This window comes from Artemia sp. Qi Xiang Cuo, chromosome 13 (assembly GCF_049724085.1).
Source record: "Artemia sp. Qi Xiang Cuo chromosome 13, ASM4972408v1, whole genome shotgun sequence".
Taxonomy (NCBI): domain Eukaryota; kingdom Metazoa; phylum Arthropoda; class Branchiopoda; order Anostraca; family Artemiidae; genus Artemia; species Artemia sp. Qi Xiang Cuo.
In genome coordinates, this window is record NC_142806.1 from 51,870,657 (window position 1) to 51,896,275 (window position 25,619).

Genomic DNA, 25,619 nt, shown 5'->3' on the forward strand with positions numbered 1-25,619 from the left:
AAGTATTTGTTATATATGTGGTCGCCCAGTACCAAGTGCTTTAATGTCTTTCTTTGGGCAGCCACTTGGATTAATGCTATGTGTTATATCATTGTGTAATAAACAGAATTGAATTGAATTGATTGAATTGAATATAACGATCAGTATTGATTCAGAGTTCAGAGAGTTAAGAGCAATTCAATCGGATAAAATAAAGGATTAAATCTGGACAGCTTGCGTAACCAATTTTTTACCTGTGTGTGGCTTTGTGCTAAAATTGTGAATATCTTTTTCGAAAACAAGAAAAATAACTTATTGCTTTGTTACATTACTAGATTAATTAAGGACTACATTTGTACATGGACAAGATCCAAAGTATGAAAATGGCAAACCGAACCTTAGAGGCCGAGAAAATGCAAAATGCCAAGTTTTTGCGAGAAATAAATTTCAAATTGGATTTATTACCAGCGCTTTCGGAGAAAGTTAATGCAATTCCTTGACTTTCGGATAGCATTGCTGCCTTACAAGTACAGATGAATAACATTAGTACACAGCTATCTAGAAATGTTGAGACAAATGAAGAAATTAAAAAAGAGCTGGAAAATGTGAAATCAGACCTAGTAATCATATCTGAACGAGCCAACCAGCTCGAAACAGAGCAGAAAAGAACAAATTTGATTATTTATAATTATACTCCGCAACACCATGGTGGGTATACTGTGAAGCAAGAAATAATGGATTTATTAAACCGTGCTATGCCTTCTCTCAAATTAAGTCGATATGATGTACGTGACATTTTTAGATTGAAATCAGGGCCAGTAGTAGTGAAGCTAAACTCGGTCGAAATCAGAGACTATATCTTAAGAAATAGTTCCTTATTGAGAAAGGGAGGTCTATCGGTGGCCCCAGATTACACAGCTAAACAAAGAGAAGCCCGTAAACACTTAAAGGAAATTATGAATCTTGCACATAACGACGGCCGTGATGCATTGCTACGAGGTGACAAGCTGTTTTTCCAAGGCCGACTATTCAGGTACGATGGAAAGGCTGTGATTGAGGTTAAATGTAACTTGGTACCAGTTAAAAATATTGGTCCACCCCCTAGTGATAGACTCCCAAATTACCCTGCTGTTATCCCAATGGGGCTAGATAGTGATGCCAGTAATAGCGATGCCGAGACAGTGATACCATCAACAGCCTATTCTCAGGCAGTATCGGCAACTAAACGACCTGCTAGTGCTGTTATAAGCCCTAATGACCTACATCGACCAGGCACTCGTAACGTGGCACCCAGAGGAAACCATTCTCCAAGAAAAGGAGTTAACAGAAGACCTCGCAGTGGTTTTTCCCGTACTTTTGTTGATAAAAGTCAGCGAGTGCTAACAGATATTAATAGTCGCAGTCGTGGGTATTACCATTTTGCCTTTTCTTCGACAGAGGCCAGGAACGAGGACCTCCAAGAAATGGCTAGTGATATTAATGCAATGACAGAAAACACAGACGCATAGGAAATAAAGAGCCATATACTGGGTTTAGTGTCATGGAACATACAAGGACTACGTGATAAGTTACCTTATTTATATGATGAATTACTTTCGTTTGATGTGATTTCGTTTATAGAAACATGGAACGATCATTCTCCTATATCACCTCTCCCAGGGTTTTTGGTTGAACAGGTTGTGCGTGAACCAGCAAAAAATAATAGACATTATGGTGGTATTTTGGTTTTGATTAAATCATCAGCTATTGATGGTTATGAAAGAGTTAATAGTAGATCTGAAAATTTACTTTGGGTGCGTATTTGTTTTAAATGTGGGAAGAGATTAATTTTGGACGTTGTGTATATCCCTCCACAAAATAGTTCTTATAATCGAGAAAAGACTTGGGAAATTTTAGATGATGAATTGTCGCTAATACAAGAAAGTTATAGTGATTTTGAGTGCGTTTTGATGGGGGATTTCAATGCTTATACCGGCGGTGAGGTTGAGGTTCCAGATGTATTAATCCCAGATTTAGGGGATTTGGTCCCAATTTGTTGTAGACTACCGCGAAGTAATAAGGATGAAAAAAGAAAAATAAATGTTTGGGGAAGAAAGCTCCTGGCGCTTTGCGGGGAACATGGTCTGATCATTGCGAATGGAAGGTTTGGAAATGATAAGGGTCAGGTGGAGTTAACTTGCCCTTCGGGCCCAACTCCAAGTGCTTTAGATTATTTTCTTATTAATACGACATTTTGGCCTTTCTTGATGTATATTGATGCACTAGATTTAGTTGGATCCAATAAAAGAGCTATTAAGCTGGAGTTGAAGACTTGGAAGCTGCAGAATGTTGTTCCTCGAGTTAGAAATTTATCTCATGGGGAGCTTAGATTAGAGGCCTTATGAAAACGAATTAGATATGATTTAAATGATAATGATTTTGAAAAATTTTAAAGGGAGCTTATAAAGTTGCATATAACAAATAAGTTAAAAGCTTTAGAAGAAGATGGAAAAGATATACATGGTATAATTATGGAGTTAAATGAAATAATTTGCAGTTGTGCAGCATCGTGTAATCTGAATAAAAATGAAAATAAAAACGAGCGATATTTTGATTTGGAGCGTAAGTTAATGAAAGAAAAGGTCAGATACTTATTGAATCTTTTAAAAGAATGTGATAAACCTGATTAGCAAAGTTTAAGATTAGCCGAATATAAAAATAAAAGAAGAGATTACAAAAGGTTAATTAAAAGGAAAAAAAAGAGTTTGAGATTAAGAAGAAACTGTATATTTCAAATTAATTTAGAAATAAAGATTTTAAGAAATTTTGGGGTTATATAAGGAATGATATTGGAAATGAAAAAGGAAAGACACAGGTGGCTCCAGACGCTAACTCATGGCCTGATTAACTAGAAAGCTAGGAAGGTGATTGCGCAGAATTAAAAGAGGTACACATACCACAGAGATGGTTGTTTATCCCATGAAGGAACATGATTATGATTTAGTAGGGGAAGTGAGTAATGATGAGGTCAAGTTTGTATTCAAGAATTTAAAAGGAGGTTCGGCTGCGGGTGTCGATGGTGTACCAATAACGTTATTTAAGAATTTTCTTTCAATTTTTATGTCGATAATTGTTTTTCTTTGTAATAAGGTGTTAACTTCAGGACAATGGCCAAATGAGTGGAAGAGATCATTGCTTATGCCGCTTTTTAAGAGAGGTAACCCTAAGTTGCACATAAATTATCGTTTAATAGCGTTAATCCCTGCTTTAAGTAAGATAATGGAGAAAATACTAGATACAAGGCTTTCTAAATGGTTATATAAAAATAATATAATACATGAAGAACAAGGAGGTTTCAGAACAGGGTACGGGACGGTAGATACAATATTTATTTTAAAGGCATTAATTGATAAATACGGAAAGGGAAAAACTTGTCTTTATGTGGGATTTCTGGACCTCCACAAGGCGTTCGACAGTGTCGACAGAGAGCTATTAAAGGATGCCCTGGTTAGAATTGGCCTCCCTCATTTGTTTGTGAGGTTGATAGTGAGTATGTATATTTGTGTGAGTGGAATCATGTTAGTTGGTAACAGGTTTTCTAGGTTTTTTAATATTAAGCTGGGTGTAAAACAAGGCAGCACTCTTTCTCCTAATTTGTTTAACATTTTTATAAATGATGTTGTTGATTATCTAGAGAATAGATGGGCTCCGAATGTTAGTCTAGCGACCCTTAAACTATCACTACTATTATTTGCAGATGATATTGCCTTGGTGGTTAGCACACCGCAAGATCTGCAGACGCTTTTGAGTCTTATAGATGATTATTTGCAGATGAAAAAACTAAGGCTGAATGTTGAAAAGAGTGAAGTTGTTATTTTTAAAAAAAAGGAAAACAAGTGGCGAAGATAATTATAAATTTAAATTTAATAATGAGGAACTTAAATCAAGTAAAGAATAAAATATTTAGGATTTGTTTTATCGGAAAATGGAAGTTTAAAGAGTCATGTTGATGAAATAATTAAAAGAGGTAAAGTGGCCTTGTCTGCAATTTTTAGAAATCCGACGTTAACGGGAATTAAAAACCTAAAAATGCACAAAAGAATATTTATTACAAAAATTTTACCAGTATTAGAATATGGAACTAAGATTTGGGGCGGAGAAGCGGCACACAAGTTGGAGTCCCTCCAGCTCCAGTATTATAAAAGACTATTTGGATTACATCAGACAACTCATTCACAGGTTCTGAAAGGTGATATGGGCCTGTTTTCGTTAAAACTACGTAGGTCTATTTTGATGCTTAGATTTTGGTTGAAGATCATTAGGTGCAATGAAGACAGACTAGTAACTGATGCTTATTATCAGATGTTGAGCTATGATTCGAAAAGGTCGTGGCCATCCCAAATTAGGTCATTACTAGAAAGTGTGGGAATGGCTTACTTATGGAATGACGGTCTTGGTTCCCGTGATCTACCAACAAATTTAGTAAGCCAGGTACGATTTATCTTAGAGGGTCAAGAAATTCAGTATTGGCAAGGGCTGGTTTTAAATTCTGCTACATTGAATTATTATAATCAGGTTAAACCTAGTTTTGGAGAGGAAATTTATTTTAAATTCAATTTACTGGCTATGATTTTATGTCGATGGATTCAGCTTAGGGCGAATTGCCTTCCAATCCAGAGCAGACAAATGGTGTTCGACAGAGGGATAGTACATCATGATGGTCGGTATGTGTGTCCTCTTTGTAGCGATGAGGACGAAGATTTGGACCATTTTCTCCGAAAGTGCCCGGTGCTCTCTGATTTAAGGGAAAATTACTTACATGGGATTGTTTTGCTGCTTCCAAATATCTTACAAAGTAGTAATCCAACCACAGTATTTCGTATTGGTGCGTACATAGAGAAGGGATTAAAAAGAAGGAAATGTTTTTACAATTAATTATTATTAATTATATGGAAATAAAGTTTTTTTTTTTTTTTTTTTTATTTTACCAGAAGGTATTTTTCGCTTTGTATTCATGTTAATGTGTGTTTGTAATTTGCTCTGTTGTAATTTTTCTATTTTCATATTTTTTGTGTGTATATGGCTCTTGGGCTTTTTGAAATACACGATCTATCTATCTATCTATCTATAACGCGAAAGAAAATAATTAATTCTTGACTGAATTGCCTAACTTTTTTTTTCTAACTTAAATAATTTTCTTCAGCTTTACGTGCCAAGTAAATGAAGTTCTCAAACCTTTCTTATTCTTGTTTTCTTATACTTTATGGAAAGCTTTTAACAGCCTGACACCAACACATAATAACTAGTTTAGGTACAAAGTCACTGTTATTAGAAAGTTAAACCCAGGCCATAGCTGTTTCTTTTCTAGGTTTTTGTTTTAACACCAATAAATGAATAGTATACAACACAGAAAAATTCCATTCGCTAAATGTATTTTTTGGATTGTCTAGGGATTGTCAATAGTATTAACTTTTTTTTTGTCTCTAGACCATTTTACGGCCAAGTAAATCAAGTTCTTAAACTTGGTGTAATTTTTTTTTTTTGCTCGACACTGCATGGAATGCAACGTAATTGCCTAACACCAACACAATAATCAGTTTAGATACTATGTCACCGTTATTAGGATGTCAAGCCCAATCAAGATGGCTTCACTTCGGACTTATCTACAAACTAATCATGAAATGGTCATTTTAGAACAAGGGCGGATCCAGGATTCTTTTCGGGGGGGGGGGGGTTACTAATTTTTGACTTACTGATTTTTACCTAGGTTTTACTAATTTTCGACTTATTTTCGACTCGGTCAAAAATTTCGGGGGGGGGGGTAAACCGGGTACCCCCCCCCCGGATACGGCCTTGTTTTAGAACCAAAGCGAGATCAAATCATTGGACTGAGCTCACGGTGCAGAAGTGATATCAAATTACACGAAAAAAAAGCAACAATCATAAAATGCTTTATTTTTTTAAGTGTCTCTAATCGGTTCGTTTCCCCTGCACCAAAACTCCTCTACTTTCTTGTACTTTGAGTAAGGTGATAGTTTTCTATAGTCACATACACATAGGGAAATATTAACAGTTGGTTTATTTGCACTAAATTTACCGATATATATTAGATAGATCGTGAAGCAATAGTTTTTGTTCGTTTCAAGTTTCAACCTCGCTCTTTGCTTCCTTCAGAATTCTTTTTTTTTTAATTAATTAGAAAGTAAAGCCCAGCTAATAACAGTTACTTTTCAAGGTTCGTGTTTTAACACAAAGAAAAGGCATGGCATATAACACGGAACAATTACACCCGCTAAATACATTTTCGTACTGTCTAGCAATTGTATTAACTTTTTTTTTGTTTCTAGACTATTTTTCGGACAAGCAAATTAAATACTCGAGCTTAGAGTACAACTTTTTTTTCTTTAGACTTTATTAAATCCTACTTTTAATAGCCTGACACAAACACGCAATAACTAGCTTTATTAACAGGTCACCTTTTTTAGAAAGTTCAACCAACAAAAAAATACATGCCCTAGAACATGGAAGAATCCCACCCTTTATATGTATGGCCGGATTGTCTAGCAAAGTTATTAAGTTTTCTTTTTGTCTATAGGCCATTTTAAGGGTTAAAGTAAGTGAAGTTCTTGAGATTACATTAAAATTTTATTTTGCGTTTTTGTCTTACACTTATGTAATCTTTTAATAGCCCGAGACAAACACGCAATAACTAGCTTTATAATAGGCCGCCATTTTAAAAAAGTTAAACCAACGAAAAAATACATGTTATAGAACATGGAACAGTCCCACCCATTAATTGGGTGATCGGATCATCCAGCAATGTTATTAAGTTTTTTTTTTTTTTTTTTTTTTTTTTTTTTTTTTTTTTGTCTATAGACCACAATTATAATTCTGACTTTCGTATTTGTCTTAAACTTTGTTATTCGACTTCTACTAGCTTAAGACAAACACGCAATACCTAGTTTAAAAGCAGGCCACCATTTTTAGAACTTCAAACTCAGCCTACAGCTGTTACTGTTTTGAGTTCGTGTTTTGCCACTGAGTAAAACATACCACGTAGCTCTTAGTTTTCAGTTGCTGCTTTTACGCAGAAACCGGAATGATTTTGCAGTTTGCGATCGATTTTTACCAGTGTTTTCGTGGAAAAAACACGAATCCACAAGCATAGAAATTATCCGATGCATGCAATTAAACGTACTAATAGAAGTCCAAGAACAATCCACAATAGTAGAAGTCCAACAACAGCAAGTGGACTGAAACTCATCTTCAGTGAGATAAGCAAAGGGTGAGAGGGCGCCCCGCCATCTGGTATACATATCGGAACGCCACGCATGCCACACAGTTGCACCAGTCTTGGCACACCCTCCAAATGCTTGCCACAGTTCCACCACACGCCACCTGGTGTACAGATTCATGCGAGAGAGCCACCCCTGGCTGGAAAGGGTAGTGGTGAATTTCCAACATTATGCCTAGGGTTTTCCAAATATTTGAGAATATTTTTTCTGTAAAATAGATGCGTCGTTCCAATTTCGCTTTTACTCAAATCGCAGCATATGGGAACGAAAGATAAATAGAACACCTGAAGTGTAGGGTCGGATTGTCCAACAATATTATAAGCTTTTTTAGTATCTAGCTAGACCCTTTTACCACTTTACAGGCAAAGTATATGAAGTTCTCAAGGTTGAAGTACAAATTTCTTCTTTTTCTCGAGTGGTATGCCATTCCTTTGCTCTTCTATGGTTCCAATACATCCCCGAAAAGTGAAAATTTAGCTATCGTTTCATAACTGGTATTCAGCTCTATCTATTTAACGAAATGAATGTTTGAAATTTAGTGTACATGGTTTTAGATTGAAATACGAGGAAAACTGGTCGAAAATCATGCAAAACGTTAATTTTATTTTTTAAAGCAAGCATCGATCCTTCGCTAAGAACAAATCGAAGCAGTATTTTAATAATGGTTCGGCGAATGAGACACAGGAACAGTGTTGCCAACGCTTTGAAATAAACTGTACCAGGTTTCCGATTAAAATTGTACCGCAAAAAAGTAATTTGTACCATCGGAAGAATAGGTTAAAATTTTGCCATAACAATATGAAAATTTTCAATAAACTAAAACTTGGAACAGATATTTGAGTCAAAAAGGAGTAAGTAAAACCTAAATGTACCAGGAAATCTGATTGTACCAAAAAATTCCAAATGTACTGCACTGTACCAGGCTGTACTCGGCTGCACTGCACTGTACCTCTAAATAGTACCAAAAACGGTACAATTGTACAACGTTGCACATGAATTCAACGATGTTAGTATCTTATCCTTTAGGTGCAGGCTTTACAACTGCAGGCTTGTCACAAAATCGCTTGTTTTGAAAGGAACATATACCTTAAGCGCTATGGAATCCAGCTTGTGAACGCCTGAAAGCAAAACCCAACGACAAATTTATATGGCAGGTGACCATTTTTACGGAAATTAGAATTAAAGGGTTGGACAGACGTAGCGTTCTTCAAGCTATGCTCCCGTATTCAATACGGGCGCATTCTGTATCAGCTTATGAACTAGGATTTTATTTTTAGGCTAACGCTTATTTAATGCGTTTTTTTTGTGCTGACCTTTAGTTTGAGAGATTCGTCCGTATATAGAAGTATTTTCAATAAAAAGAGCTGCGGAGTGACTGTGGAGCTCAACTAATATGCTACTTGATGGCTTTGCCAAGCAAATTGTCATCGTTGAGTGTCCATATTTTTAAGATCCCAAATAATTTACAAAAAATTCGCTGACATTTCTATGAAAAAAGCCATAAAGATAATGCATCTATCTCCCTCCTTAAGCTCCTAAATAATCCCTTCCCACTATTTAAGGATTTGCACTACTTCACTTAACCTTACTACCTCGCTTAGTATACTATTTGATGACTTGTAAAAGCAGATTCTCTTTACGAAACGTCCACATTTTAGAGATTTAAAATAATTCGCAAAGAATACACCACCTTTTCTGCGAAAAAAAACCGTTATCATTCAGACGTGTACGCTCTTAAAACGCTGGAAGAAAACCCTACTTCAATCTAGCCCTTAATTGTTACTTTTCTAGGTTCTTGGTTTACCACAGACAATCCAAATAATACAGAAGAAACAAACAACTCTACACATTAAGTGTAAGGTCATATTGCCTAGCAATGTTATTAACTCTCAAAAAGATAAAAAGCCCATTTACAGAGGAACATTTGAGAACATAAAAAGGATGAAAGAGACTGGAGCATTAGTTCAGAACAAAGGCTATAAATGGAAAATATGATAACCAAATGTGAACCATAAGCAACAGACTTAGTACTGCAGCAGGTGTGGTTGGAAATGAACTTGAGAAAGCAGTATTTATTAATCCTTATTATAACCACGCCCCGCCTCTAAGGAGCACTGGGGTGTAATTTTGATAGCTCTGTTAGAAAATCATGATACTACTAAATATTTCAACTCTAAACATAAAAAAAAGTTGAATAAATATATATAAAAGCTTTTTTAGAAAGTCTTTATTGGAAGAATTAAAACCTTGAAATAAATCAAGATAAAAATTTAAAAACTAAAATTTTAAAGCCAAAGACTGAGCAAGTACAAGCTAAATTCAAAAATCTCAAATTCAAAGTTTAAAGTAGTCAAAAGCATTCGTTGGTTCTTCAAACTCTAGACCCGTGACTCCCAACGTGGGGCATAGCAATATTTTGGTGGGTCATGAATAGAACGTGCATCCTTCGGCTAACTATTCTTTACAGCATTAGTTTTTTTCTTTTTTTTTAAATATTTTTCATGTGAGTGACGCGACTTTCAAATACATTTAAAGAGTAATGTAAAGGCTTCATACATTGTAGGCCTATAAAAGGCCTTGAATTCAGGCAATATTTTTCATCGGTGCAAAATATGCCTAGAGAACGGCCCAAAAAAGATACCAAGTTAACGTTCTTTTAAGCTCCCTTCAGTTGAAATTATAATGTAAAATTTTATATATGTACAACTTTAAAAAGAATAATTTAAATATAGCGAGGGGAGCATCACGATTTTAGTAATGCTCAGGTGATCCATGGCCGAAAATTGGTTGGGAACCACTACTCCAGACCTTTGTTAAAGTCAGGGTTTTGTGAAACTAAATAAAAAACAAAATAAACAAGTGTGAAATGTAAGCAACAGACTTAGCGTTGCAGCAGGTGCGGTTGGAGTTGAAATTGAGGAAGCAATGTGACAAGCCTAGCTTACTCCGTTTTTTTTGTGTAAATTAATACTTATGTATAGTCACTAAAACCATTTTCACTCCTACTATTCGAGGAGGACTGGGATGAAATTTGGATAGCTCATTTGGCAAACCTAGACAATGCAAAATATTTAAAATCTTAACATCAAAAGTTGGATATATCTAAAAATCTTTTTTATGAAACATCTTCATCAAAAGTTACGAGAATTCAAACCATGAAGGAAATCAAAATTGAAAAAAAAAAGTTTTTCAAGTAAAAAAAAAACCTGGGTAGCAGTGTAACCTAAATCAACAAGCCTTCAACGCAAAGTTTTATGCGGTCGGAAGGTCCCCCCGGTAGGCCTACTTATAAACTTAGGGTTTTATAAAACAAAATGAAAAATACGATTGCCAAATGCGAGATGTAAGACGTAAGCAACAGACTTTGTTTTACAGCAGATGTGGCTCGGATCGAAGTTGCAGATGCAGTACTTGTTTATGGAACATCATTTAATTTGTTGGTTTATTTCCCAAATTTCTTGTTTATGTTATTTTATTATTTTGGTCCCAAAAACCCAACTTGTGCCAAGAAAACAGAACGCCAAAAGATTTGGAAGCTCGGACAACACGAAAATTTTCATCGAATTTTCAAACTCGACGCAAAAAGTTGCAGCGGAAATTCAAGAGCATTTTTACTAAGCCCAAAATTAAGTTTGTAACTATGGTTCAAGGATGACGGAGCACATTTTCCACCTCTTTATCCCTTTGCTATAATACTAAGAGAACGGGTACTTAAAAATATCTTAAAAGGTGGGTGAAAATTATTTTGATGCCCTTATTGGTAATGCTGTCCCTGCATAAAACGAAAGAAACAAACGAAGTCAGCAGTGTGGAAGAGTGAAGCGAAATAAAACCAAACCCATCCTAAGAAACATATTTAAAGTAAATTCCAACGCTAAACACAACCCTACAACGAACTCCTTGGGAGGGGGTTTGAAAAGAGTAACATTTTTTGTTTTTATTTTTTATATTAAAAATCTTGCACTTTTTGTATATTTTCGATCTCTTAAAGCGGAGGGGGGAGAGGAATGACTGTGGGCACATGCCTTTAATCCCCTAATATTTTGGTTTTACATTTCGCAGTTTTTGCAGGGTTAGAGCAATAGTTTCAAAAGCAAAGGGGGGATACCGATCTCTCAAATACATTTGTCAAAAGCCTCTTCCATAAAGACTGGAAAATAGTATCTAAAAATTCTGTTTTCGGCATTTTAAACCATCCCAAACCTCAAGATTCAAACTCATTTGCACCTGTAAGCATCAGCAGCTTTTCAAACAATCCTGCAAATTACTAGGGCTGACATCACATCATTTCTTAGATGGCGCAAAGAAAGCATTCGCAAGATAGCGCAAAATACGAACAGTGAAATTAAAATGATTTCAAATATAATACTACTCCAATCAGGGGCGAATCCAGGACTATTTTAGGGGGGGGGGGAAATAGGTTGATCCGATAAACTTGCGTTAGAAACAAGTTTAATTAACGCAAACTTGCGTTAATTAAGTAGATTACACTACTTTAGACGACGTTAGGGGGGCGCCCCCCTTGCCCCCTGGATCTGCCACTGACTCCAATTCCTTTGAAAGAATAGTTTCCCAACACTTTAGACAAATCAAAAATTTTAAAAGTGAATTAAACACGCACTAAATGAAGTCAAAATAATCTGCTTTAACACACTTCCTCTAAATATTATGCACATATATCTGTTAAGTTCAACATTTATATTCAAGGAACTGGACACTACCTGCCGCATGTAAATTTAAAAAAAAACTCTAAAATGAGCAGAAATAGTTCTACAGAAATTCTGACTTAATAAAATGACTAAAGTAATTATGACAAACAAACAAACAGAAATTAATATCAATCAATAGATGAAGCCTGAAACAATCAAAATTAAAATTAATTAAAAATCGGACTAGAAATTAGCAGACACTAGCAAAAACAAGAGTTGGGCTGCCACCCCTCAGCCCATCAAAGGCTTGTGTCATTTCTGCTAACGAGCCTGATGTGGTGTACCTGAATTGGCATAATGTGTAACACCTTACTCAGATTAAGAAATCTACGAAACTCGGGAATGCTCGTTAAAAAAACAAACAGAACTGGAAATTGGAAATTGGAATCCGAATTGGAAATCTCCATCATCATCATAATCAACAACGAAAAACCAAAAACACAAAATCGCCACTCTTAAACTTTATTCAAACACAGACCTATCTAAAGCGACAATATTTTATTTTCTTAGAGATTCAGTCGAAAAAAATGTTAATAATCAAATTGATTGTTTAGTATTACAAACATAACCTTGGCAAAACTCGGATGTTTATTTTACAATTCCGAAGACAAGATAAGACGTGAAGAGCGATTGAAACCAGATTCTGTATAATCACAGTTTTAGAGCAGCCAAAACCAGAGCTCCGGCTACTAAAACACCGCATCCACAGTGGTACAATTGAAGGGATAGGAATGGGCATTCCATTTTGCCAGGATGTTTTTTGCCCCACCCAAATTTCGAAAAATACTACTCTTTTGTATTTTTATGTACAAATACCTTGTTTGGTATTATCGTTGTAAAAAAAAAAAATCGAATACCCCCCCCCCCTAGATTTTGAAAAATACGTTTACCAAAAACATTTTTTCTTTTCATGAATTGAGACCATTATATATCTTTAAAATTGAATGACATTGCGTGCAAAAATTAAATTTTGTACAATTACAGCAATATATTTTTCAAAAACTGGGGGGGGGGGGGATTTATATTCAATTCTTTCCACCAAGAATACCGAAAAATATATTCTTAAATAAAAAAAAAAAAAAAAATATGTATTTTTCGAAATCTGGGTGGGGCAACAAATATAAGGTGACAAACAAATGATTGGAAATGCTGCATTAAAATAAATTTAAAAGGAAGGGGGAGGGCAGATTCAATAGCCCTATCTCACATAAAGCTAAGGTGTTTTTACTGGGAGGGGGGTTATATGTTGTGATTTTGGGCAACCAATGTAATCATAGTTGATAATTGGATCCTCAACATATATCAATTCCAGGGTGTGCGTGTAACTGAACCACCGTGTAACTGAACCACAAGCAACTGAACCCCTGTAACTGATCCACCGTGTAACTGAACCACCGTGTAACTGAACTACCGTGCAACTGAGCCCGCGTGCAACTGAACCCTCGTGTAACTGAACCACCGGGCAACTGAACCCTATGTAACTAAACCCTCGTGTAACTAAACCCTCGTGTAACTAAACCCCCGTGCAACTAAACCCCATTTAACTGAACCCCCATGTAGATAAACCCCCATGTAGCTAAACCCCCGTGTAACTGAACCCCCGTGCAACTGAACCACCGTACAACTGAACCATCGTACAACTGAACCACCGTGCAACTGAACCACCGTACAACTGAACCACAGTGCAACTGAACCACCGTGTAACTGAACCATCGTGCAACTGAACCACTGCATCGAAGCAGGTAATTAACTTTTTTCAAACCAAACGATAAACAACTACGAGCCTAAAAAATACCACAAAATGAAAATAATAAAATAAGCAGTGGTAAAAAAAATTAAAGTATGTAGACGGTGAGAGCCGTCGTTTAATCCCCCCCCCCTCCGCAAAACATCCCTTAAGGAAAATACCCCGCGGAAATAAGACCTCACGGAAAATACCCCCCTCCCAGAAAATACCTACCTGTGGAAAATCCCCCCCCCCGCAAAAAATACCTCTTGCCGTTGGGTAGTCTCCAATCACTTCGGCTAATAAAAAAAAAGACTAGAAATGCCTGGGGATTATCAAACAATTTCTACCTCCATCCTCCTGTCGTCTCTCCCTTAGAGCTAATTCTGTATTTATTTGAAGACTCAATGAGAGCTGAGATGTTTTGGCATAAAAATGTATACTTTGAGATGTCTCCCTCTCTTTCTAGCTATAAAACAATCAGCAAACCCCATTGCATAACTGTCGGTTCCTTTTCAAGTTTTTTTGATTTGTCTATTGCTTACAGATAGTAGCCTAATTGTCATTGGGAAACATACGGAAATTTTTTGTGTGGGGGTTTTCTGGAGGATCTTTCATTAGAAGAAAGTATTTGCACGGAGGGGGGGGCAAGATTTACGCATAAATTCCTCTTTTCCATTTCCCTTAGAACTTCTCAATTAAACTAAAAAATAACACGACTCAAAGAAGATTTTTAAATTTTGAGGGGAGTGTTTTCTAGGTGATGGGGTTTCCGTGGGTGGAGGAGGGGAATTTCCTGCGGGGGAGGGGGGTAAGCGCCTAGACCCATAGAAACAGACAGGGTGAAGGGAACCCCCATTAACAGACATAAAAAACAGAAATAGATATGGATTTAAGAGTTTATTTTCTTTGTTTTTGTGACAACAAAATAGAGCATTTTTATAAATCATCTTGACAGTAATTTATATAAAGACTTAAAAAAGCAAACAATTCCAACAAGGTTGAACATGTAAAGATTCTAACTTGCGTTTGACCCAATGTAAGTATGGTGGTTGAGTTGCACGAGGGTTCAGTTGCACGGTGGTTCAGTTGCACGGTGGTTCAGTTGCACGGTGATTCAGTTGGACGGTGGTTCACTTTCACGGGGGTTCAGTTACATGGTGGTTCAGTTACACGGGGGTTTAGTTAAATGGGGTTTAGTTGCACGGGGGTTGAGTTGCAAGAGGGTTCAGTTAAAGGGGGTTCAGATGCATGAGGGTTTAGTAGCACGAGGGTTCAGTTGCACGGGGGTTCAGTTGCACGGTGGTTTAATTGCACGGTGGTTCAGTTGCACGGTGGTTCAGTTACAGGGGTTCAGTTACACGGTGGTTCAGTTACAATGGAACCCAAGTCCAGCTGTATTGATTAGCAATATTTTAAATACTGATATCTCCACTCCACTGGTCCTTCAAGCCAATGGACCAGGGACACCATTTTACAGGGGTCAGCAAGCCGTGGCCCTGAGAGGGCTCGAGGTATATTTCAAAAGGGGTAAATTTATTTTAACGTAAAAAAGGGTTTCTGCGGATTTGCCCCACACAAAAATCCTTGGATTGGAAGTTTTGCCAGTGTATATGTTCCAAGCAATTATACCTTAAATGAAGTTCTAAGGTTTTGGCTCGTGTCCAAATTTGCTACTTCAAAGAAATCAGTGTTAAGCCAAATAGGTAAAGCTTTCGGAGAGTTTAACAGAAACAAAATAATTTTCGAAAAGAGCATAACCCTTGTTTTTTCGCGTTTCTTGACCTCAAGCTTCTTATGTATGTGTAAATTACAGTAATTCATATTCTCAGACAAATAAGGATAATCTCTAAGTTAAAATGAACTATTGCAAAATTTTGTGTTCAACCTTTTTAATTAAAGTAATGAGTAAGTTTCAGCTATTATTAGCCAATGAAGTTTTATTAGTGTTTCGTGTTCAGTGATTTTGCAACCATTTAAATCAGGTGCTTCAAAATTTTCAGGTTGCTTCCCGCAAAGAAAGCGATTTTTCTTGGTTCTATCTCTGAAAATTAACCGCAAGTACACTGTGGTGAAAATATTTGGAAGATCAGAGTATTTTTCCAGTAGGAAGGGGGGGAGAGAAAAATTAGAAACGAATTATTCTTAAGGCACTATTTATCTGGGCAAGAGTCTTTTAGACCAACTATGGAACTCGCGACACACACACTTAATACAACATATTTTTGGTACTTGTGTATTATACCAACCACATTCAAGAAGTGAAGTCAGGTTAATCAGAATGAAAATATACCAAAATGTGATAAAAATATAATACTTTAGTAACAAAATTATCGAAACTACAACAGAGAATTATGCAAAGCGGACCGCCCATAACGCATTATATTAAATATTTAACATAAACAACTCTATATATTAAATACTTAATTAAAAATATATCTGCATAGTAGTTTATCTCACTCAGGTTAAGCTGATTATCTGCGAGTCCACAGAGAGAAACGGGTTTTACAACAGATCAAGAACAACAGTGTAATCGCTATAATACACATTTTTTAATAATGGATAGTTTATTATACATTAGTGCCAAAATGCGTGTGGAACACACAGTGTGGATCAGTCATGAATGCAGTCATGACTGGCGCAGTCATGACACGGACCAGTCATGCCTTCATTGACCGTATGCAACCGAAAGATTAGGCGGTAATAATTTCGATTTTATCTTTCTTTTCAATTCTTTCCCCGTACTAGGGATTACAAAAATTAGAACAGTCAAGAATTTTCACTTTGTATAGATTTGAAGATTCATGTACTACTACTACTAGTAACAACTCACCTCTGCACCAAGCCGCCTGAGGCCAACACAGCTACCCATGCTCTTCCTCTATCACAATCTATTCAAAACCTCTCTTTATACCCTCCCATGAAGTTCCATTTCCCTTAAATCTTTCTTTATGACATCCTCCCACCCCAACCGCGGACGACCTGCTTTCTGTTTAGACCAAGACGGTTGGCCAAAAAGAACAATCTTCGGCAATCTTTCGTCCTTCACCCGCAGAACGTGCCCAAGCATTCTCACCAGTTCTTTTATTGTAGACCTAAAAAGCGGGATTGAACCATATTTTCCACGTAGCCTACTGTTTCAAATTCGGTCTGTCACATAGGTACACAGAACAAACCGTGGGCAATTTCTTTGAAAATCATCAAGCAAATCTTCATCCACTTTTCAGACTGCCCATGCTTCAGAACCATCTTTGACCACTGTCATCATTGTAGCTTCCAATATTCTAATCTTGGTTTGCAGATTTATCTTCCTATTCTTTAGTAAGACTCTTTCTCACAACTCTATTTTTTAATAGCGTAAAGAGCGAGGCGTTGAGGAGGGAACAGCCCCTTTCATATACGGAATAATTTCTGTTCGTTTTAAGTTTTAATGTTGCTCCTTCCTTTCAGTTAAAAAAAAACTTGTTTTTTTCTATTTAATAGTATAAAAGAAATGGATAGAACTTTCAATTCTTCCTAAATAAAAGACCTATTTCCCCCCTTTTTCTGTGGCAGCTAAAAAATAATAATTATACGCAGATAGACAGAAAATGGGTTTGAAAAACTAAAGAGAGAAATTTGCCCTTTACTTACTGAAGTAGATACTCAGATTATGGCGATCTATCAAAAATCGTACCCCGAAATACTAAATTTAAATCAAGCATGTTGTTCGTCTTTGTTCTATTTATTGAACTAACAGGCAAATACATTCAAGTTTCGAGCACTTCCAAGTTTCACCCCCATAAACATAGGAAACGTGAACTTGGAATTCCGGAGAGACAAGTTTTCAAGAGTCGTTATCAAGAGACAACGTACACAGTCAGGCATTAATGCACAAAGCGAGAGAGAAGAATGAGACAACAACAACATATCTCTAATATTTAAGCATTTCTAGAAGCCAAAGTAATTCTATACTATTATACCAAATTTAATGAAAACCAATTGAGGATGGTAATATTGTGGATTTAGTAAGATGTTATCATAGACGCGGGAAATTTCTTTGGCAATAAAAAAATCGGAGGGTGGCATGAATAGAAAACAAGTTTTATTTGATAATTTGAAAAGGATGTTCCACAAATTCAAAAGAGTATTGGATTTTTTTTCGGGGGGGGGGGGGTAATGGGCTATATTTACCTTTGTTAGTCGTGACCATCCAGTATTGAGCTATTTAATGAATACCGTGTCACTTTTTCTTTTCATGATGCAGTGTAATCATGTTAAGGGGGCATAATGTGTGGAGGGAGGGTAATAAAAATGTTTTTATTGCCCTCCATGTCTGGAGGGCAATAAAAAATTTAAGGGGTGGAGCATGAATAGGAAACAAACTTCATTTGATAATTTGAATAAGAAATGTCCACAAATTCAAGAAAATTTACAAATGGGAGGGGAAGAGCCCATATTCACACTTTTTATTCACGACCTTGCCAGTCCTCAGCCATTTCACGAGTACTGAGTTGTTTCTTTTTAGCTGTTTTTCCATGATAAATGACAATCAAATAAGGGGGGGGGCTATCTTGTTTCTTGAGGTCAATACAAAATTTTGGAGGGGGGGGGCATCAATAAAAACAAATTTTATTTGATGTTTTTGTTTAAGAGGTGCCCAGAAATTCAAGAAACTTAGAATTTCTGGGAGGGGTGGACGGAATGGGCTGCATTCACCCTTTTTAGTCATGACGTACCATTTTTGTGTAATTTTATGAATACATTGTTGCTTTTTGGCTGTTTTTCCATGTTGCACGGCAATTATTAAAAGCATACTGTTTGTTTGTTGTAGCACTAATAAATGAAGCCGTTCTTTTCATTTCTTTTCCTGGTTATTCTTTTATAACTAAAATTATAAAATTTGTAAGATTATAAATTTAATGCTAATACATTAAATTCAAAAGCGAACTCACAAAGCGAATAACCAATGCAGTAGCATTCAAGTTAGCTCTTCCCTGATATGTTCTATTATCTCCTATTTTCTCTCTATACCTCTCTATGAAAACAAGTTTTCTCAACTGAATGTAAGGAGCAACATTAAAACTCAAAACGAACAGAAATCATTACGTATATGAGAGGGTCGCCCTCTCATCATTACCTCGCTCTTTGCACTAGAGTTTGAATTTTGTCGCAATTCTTTATGAAGGACTCCTGAATCAAAAAGGCCATTTAATTAGAATAAATGGCTCTTTCAAAAGTACTAAAAAAAACTTTAGCATAAAGAGCGAAGTATTGACGATGGGGTGACTCCACTCATATACGAGGCAATTTCTGTTCGTTTTAAGTTTTATCTTCCTCCTTAGTTTCAGTTGAAAAAACTTGTTTTTATTTAATTTCTGATCATTTTTGAAATAATGCTGGGAAATCCGGCTCCCCCCTCCATGGAAAATTTCCTTCTCCCATGAAAAATTCCTCCACAGAAAGATCCTCCCACGTAACCCCCCCACCCCCCCCCAACACAAAAATACCCCCTGAAAACCTCTGTATACTTCCCAACTTCCCAATACCCAATGCTAAATGTCAACAATGGCAACGTTCATAACCCGCAGATCTTCCCCCGGGACTTTGGAGGGTTAATTTATCATCAAAGACATAGTTATTAGATTTTTCGACTATGCTTAACAAAATGGCTATCTCAAAATTTTGATCGGTTGACTTTCAGGAAAAATGAGCGTGCGAGGGGGGCTAGCTGCCGTCCAACATTTTTGGTCAGTTAAAAAGGAGACTAGAACTTTTGATTTCTGATCAAATGAGCCCTATCCCGATCTTCTCCGATCACTGGTTCGATATGACCGCCCCTTAAAAAAATAATAAATAACAAAATAAAAAAACGCATCCGTGATCTTTGTTCCGGCAAAAAATGCAAAACTCCACATTTCTGTACACATGAGCTTGAAACCTCTATAGAAGGGTTCTCTGGTATGCTGAATCTGGCGGAGAGATTTTCATTAAGATCACTCGATGTTTTGGGGGTGTTTTCCCTCTTTTCCAAAACTTGGGCAAATTTTCTCAGGCTCGTAACTTTTGATGGGTACGATTAAATTTGATTAATTTTACATATTTTGAATAAGCATCAAAAGATACATTCTTTTGATGTATCTATTGTTATCAAGGCTCTGTTTCTTAGAGTTTCGGTTACTATTGAGCTACATTGCTCCTTACTTACAGTTCATTGCCACAAACTATTTGATACCTCTATAGTCCTGTGTTCTTGCCGCATTAAAGCCGTTATCTACTGATTGTACATCCGAAGTTCTAGCAATTTCTGAGTTTCAACCTCATAGAGGAAAGAAATTAAGAGTGTGTTCCAGGTGGAAATTGCAATTTAATTCCTATTTACTTCAAATTTAAAACGAATCAACTGCCAACCTGGAACAGTTTATTAACTAATGCCTTAATATGCATTGTAATTTATTATTAAAACACTGTTAATTCGCTCTCACCTGGAACGAAATATTAAATTTTTATTAAATATTATTAACTTTTCCTCGGACCGGGAACACTCTAAGGTTCAGGGACAAATATTGACAAGAGTTAAGAGATAGCATAAATTCATGCACTAATGCACAGAGCGAAGATTCCCAGCTTAAAGAAAGACAACAACAATTTCCATTGTTTGAGAATTTCGTCTGAGGTAACTTTTGACATGCATTAATGCAAAACAGACCCAAAACAAGGGTGAATTAGGGCAAAACATATAAATACTTGTTTCTTACCCTCCCAATGTCTGTCACTTTAAATAGATTAGAAAGGCCGTCAATGGAGAGTCTGTCAAAGGGTATCGTCGTGGTCTCTCCGTAGATTAGCTGAAAACGATAAAGTTGAAAAATGATGTGGAGTGTAAAGAAACACGTGGGAATGTATAATATTGTAGATAAGAATTAACTCGGTTTTAGGCCTAATCAGGATTAGAGACAACATCAGAGCATACGCTGATTGGGAACGAAAAAAAACCTGTTTCCGTGATGAGAAATTCCTGAGGTAATTAGAAAATTTTTCCCGAGATTCTAGATCGACTAGGACAAGGGTGCTTAAACGAGTATCATATGGGAGCAATAATTATTTTGGGAGTTTGTCACATATTTACGACATAAATAAAGTGGAATTTCTACCGGAAGGTTAATTAGAAGAAAGAAAAAAAAAAAGATCATGCACGAGGGAAATGTCAACCTCTTATGAGCCACGAGCCGACAATCACAGTAACTACACTGTGCCGAGCCTCTAGAAAGAGTCTACAGAATTAGAGCTGGGTTGATTCCGGCTGAGCTCACAGAGTCACAACACTAACCCCGTTCCAAACCAAATAGCCAGTGACACCAGGACTCAAACCCCTGACCTCTGGAGTCTGGAGTCTGGAGTTTAAAGTCTGGAGCGCTAATCACTCGGCTAGGACGGTAGCAGCTGCAGAATCTGCCATATATTTGTATTAGAACAGTGCAGTTGGTAGAAATCAAATATAATGTATGAAATATATGCTTAAATAATTTAGATTTAGTCATATAGCGATCCTCGTCGTTTTTAACGACTAATATTTAATGCTAAAATTCTGAAGAGTCAAAATTAGTCGACAGAAGTACAACATATAAAGTTGTGCGAATTTTGGCTAAGAGTATTGGATGAGACAACAGTCCCACTTTACAATACTACTAACAACTCACTGCAACATCAAGTCGCCTGAGGTCAGCACAGCGGCGCACACTCCTCCTCCGTCCCAATCTATTCAAAGCCCCCGTTTTTACACCCTTTCTAAGAGTTCATGACAATGGAACCATGAACCCAGTCTATGCCCTCCAACTATAAAGATTGAAAGGCCTAGCTTGGCAGTGATTCAACAAGGTCTAACCGCGTGGTTGAAAACCTAGATCTCTGCTACAATGTATCTATCATGAATGGACTATTTAGATTATCTGATGCCCTTATAGCTGGAACTTCAACTATCACGTCACCCTTAGAAGTCTTTTCTTTTTTCTTTAGTTTCGACCATTCTGATGAAAATCGCTATCTAGAAATTTTGATACGTTCCTAGCTAAAACGGTTCATTCTATACAATGGCCCCTAGTAAAAAAAAAAAAAAAAAAAAAAAAAATAACAGATAAATAATAATAATACATGGGAGACAAATAGCTCTTTACTAAGTCAGCACTATTGTGTTGAATATATAAATAATATTACTGCCTGACTACTATTGAAAATAAGATTGCTAGTGTAGATGCCGCTACTGTATGGTTCAAAAGACGGAATAATAAAGGAAACAAAGTCTATAAAAAATGACACCTCCTAAGATACGAGACAGGAGATTGAGACCTCACTCCACCTGGCAAGTAGCCTATTGCCAGCACATTTCTCTTCCAAAATTAATCAATCACAAAACATTGATAGAGAGGTGTTTCAAATTTGTAGTGTTAATAAAACTGTTGGAATAAAAGAAAATCTGTAACTGTCATCGATTTTTCTTAATAATTATGACTAACAAGGACAGTTTTAAAGTCACTAATGAAAGATATCTAAAGAGGGCCCATGAGTTTGAAATGGAAAATAAGTTTCTAATAAGATAGACTTTGTAAACATTAATACAAAAAGAAACAAGTGTTTTTTTTTTTTCAGTAACAGTAAAAGGCGACGTTATAACTTTAAACAGGCAGATACTACCCAGATCAATTGGAGGGACTGCGGACCCCCTCACATCGTCAAAGACTGTTGCTGACACTTTAAGTAAAACACGACATTTTCTACAGCTTCTGTAAGAAGCTGTAATTTTTGTGGGTCATTTGCTGTAATTTAGTATATTTCAAGTTGGGTCACAAGGGGACGTAATTCGCTCCTTACTAGGTTAGTATTAACGCCCTAAACATGTTGACACGATTCAGGGATTTACAAAACTTGGTCGCCTAGGCCTAGTTGAGCCTTTAGTAGAATAAATAGCAAAATAATACTATAAAAATAGTGAAAATAATTAATTTAAAATATAAGTAAAAATGTTTATTCTATTTCTATTTTCAATGGAAAATTCACCCTCTATAAAAGAATATTTCGCTGCCCGGCGTCCTTTTAGCTCGTCAGGTGCCAGAAGCTAATGCGGCTAAAGGCAATCACATATACTACTGAGACAAATACAGACTATTTTTTTTAGTTTATATCATCAACAGGGTTGCCAAAACTGGTGATTATTACCATTTTTAGCTATTTTCTCCTTCTTGAGTGATTAATCTGTCATAGTGATCTTTAGAAGTCCGCCAGAATATTTTTCGCTGTCTAATTTAACTTTATAAAACATCAATTTTACGCTAAAGTTTGACTCTGTCTTACAATTTTATTTTTTAAAACAATAAAAACCTTTAGCGTAAAGAGCGAGGCGTTGAGGAGGGAACAGCCCCTTTCATATACGGAATAATTTCTGATCGTTTTAAGTTTTAATGTCGCTCCTTACTTTCAGTTAAAAAAAACTTGTTTTTTTTTATTTAATTCGTGAAAAGAAACAAGCGGAAACTTTTCATGTGTACAAACAAGCCAAATCAAAATTTAATTACACCTAATTTATCTGTGTCTGATCGTTGAACAATTCAACAACCAATAGGATGATACAGCTGTTATGTACAGTAGGGCTATTGAATAAATAATTGCTAGTGGGAACATGTAAAAATTAAGTAATAAAAGAGATATTTTTAAATCAGAAAAAAAAATAAGGATTCTATTGATATGTCAATAGTCAACTAAAGGGATAAGTACAATAGAATAGGATGGCCTAATTGGTCTTTCTAAAAGCATGTTTCGTAGGTAAGTCAATTAGCTAATAATTTGAACTGTTTAATCTTGAATAAATTTTAATAATGTCCATATAAATGCACAGTTTAGATTTATGGCAGTGTTTGTCTTTTGCTACAGCAATCAGGAAAGTTATAGTTTCTAGAGCTCCATTGTGATATAATTTTTTGCTCATTTTCTGCTGATTTTTCGTGCACGTTCCTTATTTTCAAACTCGGCAATGACTAAATGTAAAACTACATAATTGCATATGGAGCTCTTTTTTATTAAAGATTGAGTTCCGGGGTTTTCCAAACTTTTTTTAATTTCATTTTTAGTGTCCTTGGTATTTAATGGGATCAAAGTAAAAACCTGAATGAAGACAACTTTCAATATAACCTAGGGCTCTTTCATACTTTTCTAACTGACAAATGCCAAACTATAAAGAACAGCGATGGGAAAATCATGGAAATGATTTTGACATAATGCTTCGAAGATGTATTTTTTTTTTTTTTTTTTACCATAGAGACAGGTAAATAAAGAGAGACAAATTAGAAAGCAAATTCTGCAGTTCAAAGATAAATGAGCTAATTAATTTTTTTTAGACTAATCTCTATGAAAACAAAAAAGACGAAATTTACTAAAGCATAAACCAGAGGTCCAATTAGGAAGAGATGAACGTCTGTATAGGAAGTAGAAATTTGAGGGGTCAAAAACTATTTGAAAATAGTGTACACAGGTAATATTTAGTGATCGAAGCGCGGCGAAAGTGGGCCACTTATCGCAGAGAATTGAAGCTCGGAGATGCACACGTAAGTAGCGGAGAAGGGTAGCCCTCGGGAAACCAAACCAGCACGAAGCTTTTTCATTTACTAACAAAAGAAATACAAAAAAGTCCATATGCTCTCGAATTTTCTTGCAGTGGCATATTAGTAATTTTTTTAATATTAGTAAATTTAGTAAAATATTAGTAAATAATAGTAGACCAAATAGAATGGGAAATTAAAAGTGATGGGACTCAATTTCGTCTCTGAAAAATAAGGATGTTTTCCGTTAAAACAGACCACAATTTAAAACGCATCTGGAGTCTACACCAGTGTTGCCAACGCTTTAATATAAACTGTACCAGTTTTCCGATTAAAATCGTACCACAAGAAAGTAATTTGTATCAGCGGAACAGCAGGTTAAAAATTTGCCATAACAATAAGAAAATTTTCAATAAACTAAAACTTAGAACAGACATTTGAATAAAAAAGAAGCAAGTAAAACCTAATTGTATCGGGAAATCTGATTGTACCAAAAAATTTCGAAATGTACTGCACTGTGCCAGGATCTCTAAACTGTACCAAAAAATGCACAATCGTACCACGTTGGCAACGCTGGTCTACGCGGGGTAGATTTGCAACGGATCAAACAATGGAAAGACAACAAACAAATATATTGTTAGGGCTATAAATATGTCCATATGGGAGGGGGGATTACGTGGGAGGATCGTTTCATAGAGGGTGTTTCCTTGGGGAAAGGGACATTTCTATGAAGGGGGTGCCGGATTTCCCAGTATTATTTAAAAAACAATCAGAAATTAAATATAAAAAAACTAGTTTTTTCAACTGAAAGTATGGAGCAACATAAAAACTTAAAACAAACAGAAATTATTGCGTATATGCGGGGGGTTCGCCCCCTAGTTAATACCTCGCTCTTTACGCTAAAGTTTTTTTTTTAGTACTTTCAAAAGAGCTATCTATTCTAATTTAACGGCCTTTGTGATTCAGGAATTTGTGATTCGAACAAAATTCGAACTTTAGCGTAAAGAACGAGGTATTGACTAGGAGGCGAACCTCCTCATATACGCAATAATTTCTGTTCCTTTTAAGTTTTAATGTTGCTCCTTACTTTCAGTTGAAAAAACTTGTTTTTTTTTTTATTTCTCTCTCAGGAATCATGTATACCAAGTGGTATCATGGCACAAATGTGCCAAGCATTTTGGGGAGTGGGCTAAGCGTTTTGTGGACTGTGCCAAGCGTGATTAAACTGTACCAAGCGTGGCGGAACTGTGGGACACATGTGGCGTTTCAAGATGCACATCAGGTGACGGGAAGTCAGGGTCGTCTCGCATATTGCAGACCTATCCGAAGTGAAGATGTCAGGGTTGTTAGAATTGAAGACCAG

At 36.1% G+C, this 25,619-nt stretch overlaps 1 protein-coding gene and 1 pseudogene across 2 annotated transcripts in view; one reads left to right on the forward strand and one right to left on the reverse strand.

Annotated features, from left to right (window-relative positions):
- The window catches only part of kug (FAT atypical cadherin kugelei), a 413,066-nt gene that overhangs the window by 275,440 nt on the left and 112,007 nt on the right, over window positions 1–25,619 (reverse strand). Inside the window, exon 7 of one of the 2 annotated variants that reach the window (XM_089099327.1) lies at window positions 20,426–20,515. The exons of the other annotated variant lie outside the window; for it this stretch is intronic. Within the exon in view, the coding sequence (XP_088955453.1) occupies window positions 20,426–20,515 (90 nt within the window). The remainder of the gene's footprint in view (window positions 1–20,425; window positions 20,516–25,619) is intronic. 2 annotated transcript variants of the gene reach the window in all.
- On the forward strand, window positions 363–1,487 carry LOC148945401 (uncharacterized; annotated as a pseudogene).